This window comes from Lutra lutra, chromosome 7 (assembly GCF_902655055.1).
Source record: "Lutra lutra chromosome 7, mLutLut1.2, whole genome shotgun sequence".
Taxonomy (NCBI): Eukaryota; Metazoa; Chordata; class Mammalia; order Carnivora; family Mustelidae; genus Lutra; species Lutra lutra.
The window spans coordinates 34,554,429-34,569,033 of NC_062284.1; the positions used below are offsets into that span (position 1 = coordinate 34,554,429).

At 47.9% G+C, this 14,605-nt stretch overlaps 1 protein-coding gene across 1 annotated transcript in view; it reads left to right on the plus strand.

The window, feature by feature from the left end:
• Positions 1-14,605, plus strand: part of THSD4 (thrombospondin type 1 domain containing 4) — a 582,110-nt gene that overhangs the window by 23,470 nt on the left and 544,035 nt on the right. The window contains exon 3 of the mRNA XM_047736180.1: positions 12,361-12,430. Coding sequence (XP_047592136.1) covers positions 12,361-12,430 — 70 coding nt within the window. The remainder of the gene's footprint in view (positions 1-12,360; positions 12,431-14,605) is intronic.

Genomic DNA, 14,605 nt, shown 5'->3' on the forward strand with positions numbered 1-14,605 from the left:
CCACGCACTAGAATTACCTGGAGAACTTCACACAGTTTGGGTCCTCCGGCCGCATTGGTACCGATTTTGACTTAATTGATCTGCTGTGCTTAAAAATGACCTCTCTGGTTCCTTCTGCTCAGAACATCTTGACCTTCACCTGCATTTTCTATTTGATCCTGACGTCAACCAGGCAAGCTAAGTAAGACGAGCAGTAGTATGTCCCTTTGGTGCGTAAGAAGACCGTGCTGTTAACTCCGGGATGCACGCTGCTGGAGTGTGGGTTGGGGAGGAGAGCTTGCGGCTCTGGACCTGCCGTCTGGGCTGCTGAGCCTGTTCTTCAAACTTTTCTTTTCTTTTTTAATTAAAAAATTTTTAAAAATTTTTTACATTTTATTTTTTTATTTGAGAGAGCGCCAGAGAGGGCATGAGTGGGAGGGAGGGGCAGAGGGAGAGGGAGAAGCAGGCTCCCCACTGAGCAGGGAGCCTGATGCGGGACTTGATTCCAGGACTCCGGGATCATGACCTGAGCCGAAGGCAGACGCGTAACGGACTGAGCCACCCAGGCGCCGCCACACCTTTCTTTAAGCTGATGGACCCTTTTAAAAATTCATCAGCCCGAATGCTGTGTAAAAACTCCCTATATAAAATGGCCAACCGCAGTATTTTATTGAGATGAATTTATTTCCTAAGTTTGAATCTGTAACATTTATACCATATGAAATCAATGGGTCTGTTTTGATAAATACCAACATTTGAAATCGGGATTTATGGGTGATAGCTGGTCCATCAGCCTCAGCATCTGGTCTGTTCTGCACTTGTCTTGGCTGCATAGTATGAAGAGAATCTTAATCATCACAAGTAAACACTTGCAAGTTCATGGAGGAAGCTCGTCTTGCCATCTCAAGAGACTCTTTAAATAGACTCAGAATCAAGACAGTGGGGAAGGAAGAACTTTTTGTTTAAAAGTTGAGGCACTAAGGATATCTTGTCTTTTTTTCTTCCATAACTATACATCAGCCCCGCATGCTTAGAACTAACAATTAAAAATGAAATGGTCTATAATATGTTATTATGGTGGTGCCACAGACGATGGCCCAGCTAGAGAGCTAGAGCATCTGCCAGCCAGTGCTCTTGGGCCAACGCCTCACATTTAATTGAGTGTGGTGCGTGTGCGTGTGTGCGCGCGTGCGCGTGTGTGTGTGTGCGTGTGAGCCTTAGTCTGTAGTTGCTTGTATAATTTTATATGAACAGACATGTGCAGGCCTGAACTCCAAAAACCCGTGCAGAGCTACAACCTTCTTCATTAATGTCATTCACAAGCATGTCACAAAGACTCAGAGAAGGCAGGGAAAGCTCCATTCTGAGGCTTCTGCAAAATCCGGCGATGCATAGGGCAGCCCAGATCTATTCAGGGTTAGACGTTAGCAACTCATCTAAATCAGTATGTTGGTATTTATAAACCATAGTTTAAAAGTAGTTTATTTATTTCTTTATTTTTAATGATTTATTTGACAGAGAGATAGAGAGCACAAGTAGGCAGAATGGCAGGCAGAGGGAGAGGGAGAAGCAGATTCCTTGCTGAGCCTGGGATCATGACTTGAGCTGAAAGCAGACGCTTAACCCACTGAGCCACCCAGGTGCCCCTGAAAAGTAGTTTAAAGGGTATTTCAAGACACGAGCTATGCATCCTGTTTGTAGAAGCTCCAATGACCCTGTCTACGCACAGGGCAGTGAGCAATGCCAATGGGTCACTGGATCAGCTCATGACCACAGCATGTGTGAGTGCCAGGACCCAATGGGGGACAGAGAAGTGGTCCAGTCACATACGGAACCGGTTTGAAAAGAGCAGTGGGTGACCAAAGCTGGGTTCACCATGTGGGAAGCAGGTGTAAGTCTGGCTACCATCAGAAAGGCCCCGACAAGTACTGAGGATCCTCCAAAATGTGGCCACTGAGGCACACAAGGAAGGCCATTGCTTGGGAGAACTCCCTTCTGCCAAGTTTTTTTCTTGATGGAATTTCATAATTTTAACTGATGCCCCTGCAAAAACAATGGACCTCTCGTAACGACCTGATTGGTGGTTGGAGCCCATCTCTCTTTAAGGGGCGCCTGGGGACTCCCCTCCAGACTGTTCATTCTCTCGGAGAAATTGCCCACAGGTTAGAAGTGAGCAGGGTGGGAGTCGTTGAAAGCTAGATGTGTTCTTGTTACCCCTGGGATGGAACTCAGAAAGTCTTACCATGCCCCCAGCGTTAGGGTCCCTCCGAAGGGGTCGTTTCAACAGGGCGACTCAGCAGGACGTTTCTTTAAGAGTTCTGCTGTAAGGAGAGAGCACATTGTGAGCTCTGAGGTTGGATGATTCTTTGCAAGAGCTCAGCGAGAGCTTTCCATGAGGTCTCCTTCTTAAGCCAGGTACTCATAAGCCATTTTGCATTGTTTCTAAGGCCTTGTAAATCTATTTTAATCTGAAAAACAAAACAAAACTAGAGTGACTTTTGCATAAATGCTTTTAAAAATGTTCTTGGGCAAAGGGCTGTGTTTACTTTAAGAGTGAGTTGTCTTTGATAACACTGGTAGATGATCCAACATGAACACGCACAGATGTTAAGGGCTTGTTCATTTTGATGAAGGCAACCGAGTACATAAAGATCGATTGGACAAGCTGGAGGACTTGTCTACCTAAAGAGGAAACAGGTCCCAATAAGAAGTTCGCTGCCAAGAAAATCCCTGAGAGGAAAGACCATTTAAGGGGATTCACTGTTCTGATAGGCAGATATCTGGTTTTAAAAATCCCTCCCCAGTTTTTGCCAAGCCACAAAGAAACAGCCAGCCAGCATCTCCCTCATTGAAAAAGACAGAGAAACCCTGAGTATTAACATGGTAAGAGTGTCTCTGGCCTGCTCAGAGTCTGTAGTCATAAAAAGAATCACTGTTAAACCCAGGGGCAGAAAAAAACACTAAAACCTTAACTCTTGCTAGAGCTTGTTAGTGAGCTGTCATTGAACGTGAGATGAGCCTGGATGCCATGTCAAATTCAGGGCAAGGAAAATCCATTCAGGCCAAAGGGTTGGTCATGGTCACATTAGGGGGTCTTTGTCGACTTAATGAAGAAGAGATACTAAGTGAAACAGAAGTACACACATTTCTTAAAGTCTTGCTCCAAATGATGCACCTTAAAAATATATGTACTGTGTGTGTGTGTGTGTGTGTGTGTGTGTGTGTGTGTGTTACAACTTTATGTGTTTGTTTAGTGATTGACTGGAAGCAAACACAGTTTTCTGTAGAGTGAGTATGAGTACAACTGGGGAGGACCACCTACCATGGACCATGGCCAGCCAAGAGGACTCTCTCTCGAGCCGGTCTGCTTGGTCAGGGGCTCATTCTGTCCCTCGCAGCATGCTTTAGTATTAAGTCAACGGTGCTGATGTTTGAAATGAAAACACAGAGGAAAACAAAACAGTTGAAAATGCCAGACAAGTGGTTAAGTTGGCAGGGAACAACGTTTACTTGGTGATCCTTATTTTGAATAGTAGGTTTTGAAGAAATACAGATGTAATTAGAGAGATTACAGAGGTAGATGGTGATTTTTATAGATCTTATGAAGTAGGGTTCTGGATCGTTTTAAGGGGTTTACAGGTTGATGGCCCTAGGTCAAGTGTCTGGTTTTAGTCTTCTGAAATGTAAAGCTTTTCTTTGCCATGATATACAGTTCAGCAAAGTAATATTACTGTAATGCCTGTCAGCTACTTCACTTAGAAATACAACCAGAAGGAACTGAGGAAATGAGAAAGAGAAAGGTGGCCATTCTGGGGGAACTGAAAAAGATTCTGAAGACAGAAAGGAAATAAGAAGTGGGTTGAGAAGACGTGTTTGTGTCAGAATGCCCCAAATAGTGATGCTTGAGGTAGGATGGATCAGTGAAAATGGAGACTCCCCTCAGGGATTGAGAGATCTATGGTCATTGGGAAGGATTGTGGGCTCAGTCTGTGTCCCCATGGCAGTGACCAAGAAACGGGGCAGAGAAGGGGAAAACAGGGGAAGGAAGAAGACAAGAAAGAGGAGGAAGGAGGAGAAAGAGGAAGGAAAAGTGGAAGGGAGAGGGAGGGTGGAAGAGGGAAGGGGGAGGGGAGGAAGGAGGGGGTGGAGGGTGGGAGGGGGAAAGGGGAAGGGGAGGAAGGAGGGAGTGGAGGGTGGGAGGGGGAGGTGGGAGAAAGGTGGAGGAGGAGGAGGAGGAGGGTAAGGGAGGTGGAAGGAGGAGGGGAGAAAAAAGAGAAGGGCCCAGGTTTGATCATCAGTATTAAACGGCATGGACAGAGAGACTTTGGGTAAGCCTTCATCTAAACCACTACCCAGTTGATGCTTGATAAATATTTGTTGAATATTGAATGAATAAGTTAATAATTATCTTTTGTGTAAAAGAAAGTAGAACATTTTTCTTTCCTGATGAGGATGGTTAATTACAAAAGCAGGTTAAAGCAGAAAGTCATACAAATGATACATGCACACACCTTTAACAGTTTATTTTTAACTTAAAACACATGTACGTTCACTCACTATGTTTTGATGTGGGGCCAAGGACTTTTCTTTGAGCCGGAGCCCCTGATTGTCCGTCGTGCGTAGACCACACCCGTAAGCATCATCTAGGGTTTCCATTTGGGTTTCTTTAACGTGGCGTGAGAATTTAAAGACATTTGCAAAGCAATCCGAGTGCAGATGATTCTCGATTTTTATTATTTTTGCCCCTAATCATTTACAGTTGTCTCATCCACACCTAATTTGCCAGCAGTTTTTTTTTTTCTTGGCTACTTGCCTTATTGAGTCTTTTCCGTAGCCATCAGCTTCATTTTTGTAGAAACAGCTAAGAACTACTCTTTCTTTTTGTGCTCCGTTTCATGGGATTGTGGGCTGCTTGAATATTTGTAGGGACTTCAAAGCCACTGGCATCAACAGGTTTGGGAACATAGTTGACTCTGTAGGAACGCAGCTCTTCTGGTGCGAGCCGAAAAGTACGAGGGTCCTGGGGAAGAACCTGCTGGAATCTTTTAAGGGAAGCCTGGTAGGAGAGCCCTCTGAATGGTAGGCCGAGAGGCTAGGAGGAAATAAAATCGTTTTTTGGAGGACTGCCCTGGCAAACCCCTACCTATAAAATGAAGGCAGGCATTCAGACGCTATTGATTTTTCGTTCTGCCTGGCACAGCCCTGTACCTGGATCATGTCCTCATCACTCAGGACTTGACTGTGGGATTTGCTAGAACATTCTGTACCAAAAAGGGTTCAGTGGAGTCAAGGTGTGCGATCACTGGGCTGCCAGCGACCCATTCCGTATGGACTCAAGGGGATGAATAGGCCTCCGGGGAACATTGCCCCCCTCCCTCCCTCAGGGGCTAGAACCCGTAACTGCCAACTTGTGGAAATCTTCTTTTTAGGGCCATCTTCCTTTTGCCAGTTCTTTAATTTTCCCAACAGAGGATTCTGGGACGCTCTTAGAAAAACACTTGCATTGCTGGAGCGTGGCTGACGGCAGCTCTTTGCCTCTCTGGCCCTCCCTCTGGTTCTTCTTTCTCTCTCCCTTCATTCCATCCTTCCCTCCTTGCATCCACTGGCTGTTCATTGGCCCTGAGCTGGGACCAGAGCTGTGTCGACCAGAGCCTGCTCGTTGGAAAGATGTATCAGAAGCCATTCCCTCAAGAAGTACCGAAGGGTGTCGTGTCTTAAAAAAGCCGGGCCGTGGGGTGCCTGGGTGGCTCAGTGGGTAAAAGCCTCTGCTTTCGGCTCAGGTCATGATCTCAGGGTCCTGGAATCGAGCCCCGCATCGGGCTTCTGCTCAGCGGGGAGCCTGTTCCTCCCTCTCTCTCTGCCTGCCTCTCTGCCTACTTGTGATCTCTGTCAAATAAATAAATAAAATCTTTAAAAAAAAAAAAAAAAGCCGGGCTGTGACAGACACCTCCCTTTTCCAGAGGCCCTGGTTCAGAAAACGCAAATGGCTTCTAGCATTGAGAACCTGGAAATAAGGAATAAAAGCCAATAAGCATTGAGTAGGTGTCTGCAAATCCAGGCTCCAGATCGGAAACATTCACCCCACGAAAGCCAGGCGGGCCCCTCCCCGGAGCCTGCTGGTCTTGCTTTGGCTGCAGGTTGGTTCCGAGGCCAAGGCCGAGGTGAAGGGAGCCGAATTAGGAGGATACGGGCTCAACCACAGCGCAGTAAGCAATGCCTGACGGCAGGGAGGAGACAGCAGAGGGCCCGCTGGATTCAGACAACCCCAGGCGTCTGCGCCTCTCAGCCAGCCGCCCTGCTGCAAGGCTACCACCTTGTGCTCTACCAATGGTTTGATACTCAACACTGGCGGTCCCGAGCCATCCAGAAAAGGTGACTTCAGCTCAGCATGCTCCGTAGAAGAAAGCAGGAAAATAAGTAGAATGTACTTTTTTTTTTTTTTAAGTTTGGGATTGAAATGGTTAGCTTCAATTATTCTAAAATTTAAAAGGTTCTCTAGTGAGGCTGGATAAACTAGGTTTTATCACATGTACTTACTTTCTGATTATTTTTGCAAGCATGACAGAAAGTAAAACAGATGTGTGAAGCCACAGCCTCCTAAGACTGCGGAAGAAAATTGATGTGATGAAATGCGGGGTTCAAAGGGGTGTTGTGTTAACGAGGCCCCAGAGCATGGTGGTTAAGCATCCGGGCCAGGGGTCTGATTGCTGGCATCAGAATCGGCCTTTGCCACTAGTAGGTGTGTGTGGCCTTCGATAAGCAAATAAATGACTTAGCCTCTCTGTGCCTCCATTTCCTTACCTGAAGAGTGGGTATAAGAAAAGTGTTGCGTAGGATGGTTGTGGAGATTCAATGAAATTATACCCGAAGCATGGAGATCAGTGGTAAACCATCCCGTCTTCATTTCCAGTGTCCCTCTTTTGTCTGCCTTTACTCTTAGCTGCTGTCAAAGGAAGGCCAAACATGGTGACAGGCATGCTGGGCAAACCTTTTTCATCTCTGGAGCATACTAAGTAGAGATTTCACTTCAGTGCTAAGATTTTGGCTCACTTTGGCTAAGGTCAGTATAACTTTATTAGTTTCCAGGTTGCTCCCCAAATATCTCTTGGGTTATACTAACTGAAGAAGAAGTAAGGCTTTTGGGTTTTGGTTGTTGGTGGTGGTTTTCTTTCTTTCTTTCTTTTTTTCCTGTTTTCCTTGTTTTGTTACTTGATAAGCTCAAGTGTTGAGTTCATTGAGGTGAGCCCAGGTACCTGGTGGCTGTGACGCGATCCACCCCCTGACCCAGATTTGAGGATGAGTGGCATGGGGGGGTGAGGTAGGCTTGACCCGGGTCAATTCAGAGGCCCAGAGCAGAGCCCCAGTTCCATGCTATAAATCTTGTGCCAAATTTCAATGAGCATTATTTTCTACATGAGGAAATGAGATGATGCAGTGTTTAAAATCTAGAACAATACTGGGGAGATGGCATGTTTTTTTTTCTCCTGTGTGTTCTGACGTGAAATCTTGGGTCGTTTCTACTGCAAGGTGAATCGGAAAGTCTTCGTAGGAATGTGGCTTCCCCCGCCGCTTGGAGGGGAGTGTGTGATTTGTTTGCCAAAGGCCCTGGTAGCCTTCAATCTGTCAAAACGTTGCAAGCTGGGAACAGTTTGCCAAAGCAAACTATCAAAGTGAAATAACACACGAGTTGCACACACACAGACACACACATGCTCTCCCATTGCCCCAACATTAATTTTGAATCGGGTCAGGAGGAACAAGGGTTTGGGCTAGATTGTTGGTGTTTTGAAGCAGTTGTGGGCACAGCTACGGAGGACCAATTACATAGGTATGTGTGAGCAGGGTGGGGTATCCTAAAACAGACTCTACTGAGCAGGGGTGGGAAACTTCCAGCCCTTGGCAGAGGTTCATCTGGCCCTTGGGGTTATATATTGCTCTGGCTGCTGTTATTGCAGCCCAAAGAATAATTTCCCCTCTGGGGGAATTTATTCTATTCCATTCAGAGCAGAGCCCATTTAATAACTAAGAGTTTATTCCAGAATGAATTTTATCGGTTACCCCTATGCATTTAGGTCCACTAGGACCCAGCTCAGTGAAGAAAAGAAGCATTTGAACACTAAATATAATTTGTGTTGCATTTTTGCAACAAGAGGCACCAACAAACACTTTGTTGTCATAGCTTGTGTCAATCTGATGAGAATAAATTTGGGGGGCATCACATAGAAATTGAAAAGCACAACTGATCTTAATAAGTCCCTCATGAGATAGTTTTCAAAAGCTCCCAAAGTGACTTGGGGCATTTTTGAATCTGTTAATTCATACTATTTCCATTTGTCTTAAAATTTCATAAGTTGTCAAGAGGTTGTGGCATCATTCCTTAATTCAGTAAATGAAGCTTTTACTATATAGCAGGTACTCGCTGAATGCTGGGGAATAAAGTAGGGATAAAACCAACTCCTTGATCTCATGGAGCTTGTAGTCTAGTGGGTGGAGGGAGAAGTTTAATTGAATAAAGACTCAACCTGTGAGATAGTAAGAAAGAAGCTCTTTTGTGCAGACTGGGGAAGGCTTTATGGAGAAACGACAACTTTGGGCAGACACCCAAAATAGGGGAGGGGAGGAGCTGTAAAAGTATCTGACCAGGCAATAGAGTTGGGACCAGGCAACTTGGAATGCCCTTCCTCTGAGATAGAGAACACCCAGAATCTTCCCTCCTCTCATCTTCTACTCCCTGTCCTGCCCCATGTCCCCTGGAAAGATATGGAAACAGCCCGGGATGAGTGGTTATGAGAAAGTGCTTCTGATTGCATTACAAATATGTGGCTTAGGTGTCTGCCAAGAACTTGGAGGGACTGAGGTGTGTAACACATTTATGGAGCTGCTGTTTGTTTTTTTAACAAAACCACACCAATCTGGTTTTTTTTTTTTTTTTTTAATGTGAATAAACAGTGCCAGAATGTTACCGTGATTCAGAGTTGTAGGCACAGGTTCATGAGAAGGCTGTCTTTCACCTTGACTCATTTGAGGGAGGCAGGGCAGGTCATATTATTCCCATTTTACAGATGGGGAAACTGAGGTCCAGAGAGGAGTTAGTTGTGCCAGCTCATGTAACTAAGGAGTGTAGACTCCCTAATTGTGATGCACATGCACCTGGGTTTGGAGGACAAACTGGATCCAGCAAGGATTCAGCTAGAACATACCTGTTCTCTTCCCACCAGCATGTTCACACCCACTCCTTTAGATGTCCCTGCCTGGTGGCAGGAGGACATCTTGGGCAGTTTTCTGGTTTGTTACAGGTTAATGGGCAGTCTTGTTTTCAAGTATCAAAAAGTCCTGGGTGGCTCAGTCCGACTCTTAAGCATCCGACTCGAATTTGGCTCTGATCTTGATCTCTGCTCAGGTCATGATCTCAGGCTCCTGAGATCCCGCCCCACATCCGGCTCTGAACACAGTGGGGAGTCTGCTTGAGATTCTCTTTCTCCCTCTCCCTTTTCCCCTCCCCCTGCTCTCTCTCTCCTAAAATAAGTCAACAAATCTTTAAAAAGAAAAGTCCAAAAAATATATGTTTATAAAAAATAAAATAAAAAAAAAAAAGAGAAGTTCAAAAAAGCTGTATTTGTAGGAAGGGAGAGCTTTATTGGTGGAATGCCTGTCCTTTTAGAAGCTTTAGTTTTCGTTTTCCTTCAGTAGTTTTTGGTATTCATCTAAAATGTGAGTCACTTCACCCTGTGACCGTACCTGTGCACTGGATAGTGCAGAAATAGAACGTTTCCATCGTCACAGAAAAGTCTACTGGACAGCACCGACCTAGATCCTTGGCAAGTTATAAACCAGCTCTTTGATTCTCTTCATGACTAATTTCATATTCTATTTTTCTGGACAGATCCCCTGCTTGGAAGGATTTTGCATATAGATATTCAACATTAAAAAGAAAGTCTGGGGGGCGCCTGTGTGGCTCAGTGGGTTGGGCCTCTGCCTTCAGCTCCGGTGGTGATCTGGGGTTCCTGGGATCGAGCCCTGCATCGGGCTCTCTGCTTGGCGGAGATACTGCTCCCCGCACCCCCCTACCCAGCCCGGCCTGCCTCTCTGCCTACTTGAGATCTCTGTCAAAAAAAAAAAAAAAAAAAAAAAAAAAAGTCTCGTTAGGAAAAAAAAAAGTCTCATCAGATATAAAAAATTTTATGGGCCCAGCATGCTAGATATAAAAAATTTTAGTCTCTCATTCAATTGAAAGTGTCTCTCTGCCCCCAGACTGGGAGGGTGGGGTTTCAGGCCCCCTTAGCGGGAAGAGGGGGCGGGGCTGTTTTCTTCCCACGCCCAGTTCTTCACCTGGCCCCTCCCTCTGCCGCAGGGGAGAGGGGAGGTAACCGGGCAGAGGGTTTCCATTGGCTGGATGCAGCTGGAGGTCTGGTGTTGCTGATCTCAGGTTGGCAGATGGCTAAGTTCTGTATTCTCCTCTCCTGGGGCACTTAGGGTGCCCTTTGGAGAACCTCCCCCTCACTTGGGGTGTCCTGCTGCACATCTCTTTATGACCCTCCCCCAAGACCCGTACTCCATGGGTACCCACCACTGATCCCCTAACCCTGGCGAGCAGCCTTTGGTGAGGTCTTTTCTAGACAACCTAAACCCGGCGATCCATGGTGCCTGCCTTCAGTTGAGAGGGAAAAGTCAGCATATTCTGTTCCTGCAAGTTCCAGAAATGTTCCCCTCCAGCCCTCTCTCTCCACTCTGCCCTCCCAGGCACTTCAGCGGAGCTTTGTCCTTGAGATACTTTTCAGGGAGAGACTCTGGCACTGGTCCTTCGTATCCTTAACATGGGGGCTCAGATAAAGCTTTCTACATGGCAGCCCTCCTGGCTTGTCCTGGTAGGGAACTCTGACTTCTCCTACAGGAGACTAAGGGGCTGTGCTCAGCGCTCCTGCATTTCTCTTCAAAGAAATCTGCACGGGGCGAACTTCTCTCACCCTCTGGCCCGCTTCTTGTACAGCTGGTGGTGGTGAGGGGCAACAACATGGGTTAGGGTGGGGCAGCGGGGGTGCCTCCTTTTCTGGTTCTTAGCAGATGGTGCAGCCCTTCCTGTTTGAAATGGGGTCTGTGTACTACCTTTGGGCCTCTGCTTTGGGGATGCATCTATCACCCCGTTCCATGGCCCCCTCGCCCCGCTTCCCGCCCCGTTGCTGTCTCTGACCCGTCTGTTCACATCCATTCTGGGTGGTCTGCCAGGGTCTGGCTAATTTTCTTACAACGAGGGCCTTAGGGCGGCATTTAGGATACTTGGAGATGGTGGGAGCCTTTTCTAACCCCACACACCCTAACTCCCATGTTCAGACAGGCTTTCTCACATCCACCTCCGCACGGTGAGTTCTGCTTGGACTGGAGTAGTGTTTTCCATCTCACAGTTGTGTTGGAAGCCTCCGAAAAGGGTGAGAACCACCCAGGTCACTTTGCTGTCCTCAGGATTAAACCCTAAAAAAAGAATCCAAGAGACAACTAAATAGGACAAGTGGCCTCTTTTCAGGGATGCTTCAAACCATGGTGTTGATGATTTTGAGTCAAGGGACTTTGGGCATTTTAGTTAATTGACAATGTTTATCCTCTGACTAACTAGGTGGGTGTTTTCACCTCCATCATCCCCAGCGACCCTTACAGAAGGTGAGGACCTTGAGGGTCAGAGACATCAGTTTGCCCAGGGTCACCCAGATGGGAACGGTGGAGCTGGGATTCCATCCTCAATGTGTTTGAATCCAAAGCGACATCCCTCCCAGCACACCCTGCTGTTTCAGGGCCAGCTGGCTCCTATTCCACACCTTCCCTTTATTTGATGACAAGTCCTAATCAGGGCTGGTGACAGTAGGGCTTAACACGGCTAATCCTGCCCATGGAGAACATCTGTGACACTCAAGGGCCAAGAACGGGCAGAGGGAAGGCTCCTGGGGAAGCCTGGGGTGTAGGAGAGAAGCTTCCCAGGCCAGGCTCAGAGCCTCACTTTCAGCATGACCTGACCAGCTCCACTAGGACCAAGCACGCACTCTAGCCGTTTCTCTGTGTCCGGCCTCCCCAAACCTCCGGGCTGGCTTCTGTTGTTGGCCCCCTCTTACCCGGGAGAAGACTGAGGCTCCCGAGGTTGCACATCCTGACTTAGAAACCCCCGCTGGTGCTGGGAAAGGGTTTGAGCCCAGATGTACCTTGCTTTAGCCAAGCCCACAGCGCTGCGCTGCCTCCCCTCCCTCGAGACTGGCCCTTGGCACCTTGGCTGGGTCCCATCCCAGGGCAGGGGTTGGTCTGATCTCTCCCTTCCGGTGATGAGGGGGAGCCGGTGCCTTCCCCTGGGTGCTGCTGCAGCAGGGGACATACTCACGGTTGCTGTTTTTTCCTTCTCAGTGTCCTGGGTTCCCTCCTGCTGCTTGGACTCCAGCTCGTCTGCCCACAGCCCTCCACTGAACACAGAAAGGTAAACCATGGCCGTTCAGAGGCTTTGCTTCCCTGCGCCAAGGGGCTGGGGTCCCTCCAGGCATCACCCTGAGTTTGGTTCTCTTTGGAGGGGAGTCACCACTAATCTTGAGAGGAAGCACTGTTTATAGGCTGTTCCCCAGTCCTGTCCCTCTGAAGCCCTTGGCACTTACGAATGAAGCTGGCGCCCAGAGTCTGTGTCCGACCTGAGAGCATCGCTGGTGTTGCTAGCTGTGTCCTTGCTGGTGGGACCACGAGGGCGAGCTCGGTGAGAAGACGACCCACCTGGGAGTGGTGGAGCACCAGCGTGGGGCTTTGACCCCCTCTAGGGGCCGCAGGTCTTGATGGTTAAACAAAGGCTCTACCTAAAGCTGGGGATGGGGCTGTAGCTATAGGCAAGACGAGCCCCGATGGGGAGCTCCGACCTTTAGCAGGAGGGCGTAGCAGCCCCTGGCAGCCGGCAGCCAGGCAGGGAGTAAGCAGAGAAATAAAGACCTGGCCCTCTTCTGCTCCCCTCCTCCATTTCCAGCTGGGGACTCCCCTGAGCTGGGCCCACCTAAAAGAAGACAGAAATCCCTTGATGTAGTCCTCAGAGGCCAGCCTCTGAGGCAACAGGGCTGGATGGAGGAGGGGGGGCAGAACTTCTGGGGGAGAGGCACGCGGACAGTATCAAGCATGCCTCCCTTCAGGCTCTGTGTGTTCTGTAGCAGGTGAGCTATTGGCAGCTGCCGAAATAAGCCGAACCAGGACAGGGGCATGACGAAGGCTCCCTTAGGAGCAGATGCATGAGATGACTCTGAGAAGGTCCGTAAAACCCCTTCCGACTACCTAGAATCTCCTCCTCCCTGTAAGTTAGGAAATGCAGACACTTTTCAGAGGAATGATAGGTCAGGCATTCGTATCTGAGTGTGACTAAGTTGCTTGGAAACTTTCCCCAGAGAGGGATTTCATAGGGGAAATCCAAGAGAGAAGGGAGCGGACAAGAGCAGGCCCAAGGGTTTGGATGTGACCCTTCTTACAAGATTCTTAATGCTCTTGTCTGCATCGTCTAACTTCTCTTAGGTCTGTGGCTTATGTTCTGTCTTTGGTTTTCTGGGCCAGGTACGGGCCTGTATTGTATTGTATGTCCCACAAGGATGTCAGCTCCACGAAACTGCTATCTTCCCAGCTCGTGGAATGAATAAATGAATGAATGAATGAATGAATAGAAAACCTGACCAAGGTCTCAGCCTCATGTTGTTAAGAGTCACTGGAAATCTATACCCCTCTCCCTTTGCTGCTTTATCCCCATTCATAATTTCAAGAAGTCAGAGAGGACAACTCCTGTAGACTGAATGTTTGTGTCCCTCCCGCAACCCCCGCAGATTCACATGTTGAAACCTAATGTCGAGTATGAAGATATCTGCCAGTGGGGCCTTTCAGGGGAGGGGAGCCCTGATGAATGGGATTAGTGCCCTTATTAGAGTCGGGAGAGAGCTTCCTGCCTGCCCTGGGAGGATAGAAGGAGAAGTCTGACTCCTAGAAGAAGGCACCATGATCTTGGATTTCTAGCTTCCAGACCTGTGAGAAATCAGTTTCTGTTGTCTGTAAGCCACACAGTCTCTGGTACTTTCGTTTAGCAGCCCAAACTGACTCTGACAAAAACAGGCACTGAGAGGTGGGAGTGCTGCTCTGACAAATGCGTCACATGATGGAGGTGGCTTTGGCACGTGGTGGCGGGCAGGGACCAGAAGAGTAAGGGGGGGCGTGCTAGGAGGAGCCTGCATTGCCACGAGTGGACTTTTCAAGGTGTTCTGGTGTGAGCTCAGAAGGGGAGCGGACTGCAGAAGGTGGTGGACTGCAGGCGGCGAAGGATGGCGTCTCAGACAGAAATGAGAACGTGTTATTGGAAACTGGGGGACAGGCCATGCTTGTTATAAAGTGGCCAAAAAACAAACAAACTTGGCTGAATTGTGTTCCTGTTCTCGTGTTTGTGGAAGGTGGCCCTTGCAAGCGATGAAATTAGATATTTAGCTGAAGCAATTTCGAAGCAAAGTGTGGAAGGAGTGGCCTGGCTTCTCTCGCCTGCCTGTGGTAAAATGTGAGAAAAGAGAAATGACTTAAAGATGGAGTTGTTAATTGGAAAGAAAGCAGAGTCCAGAACTCAAAAGATTTGAGAAATTCTCAGCTAATTCAT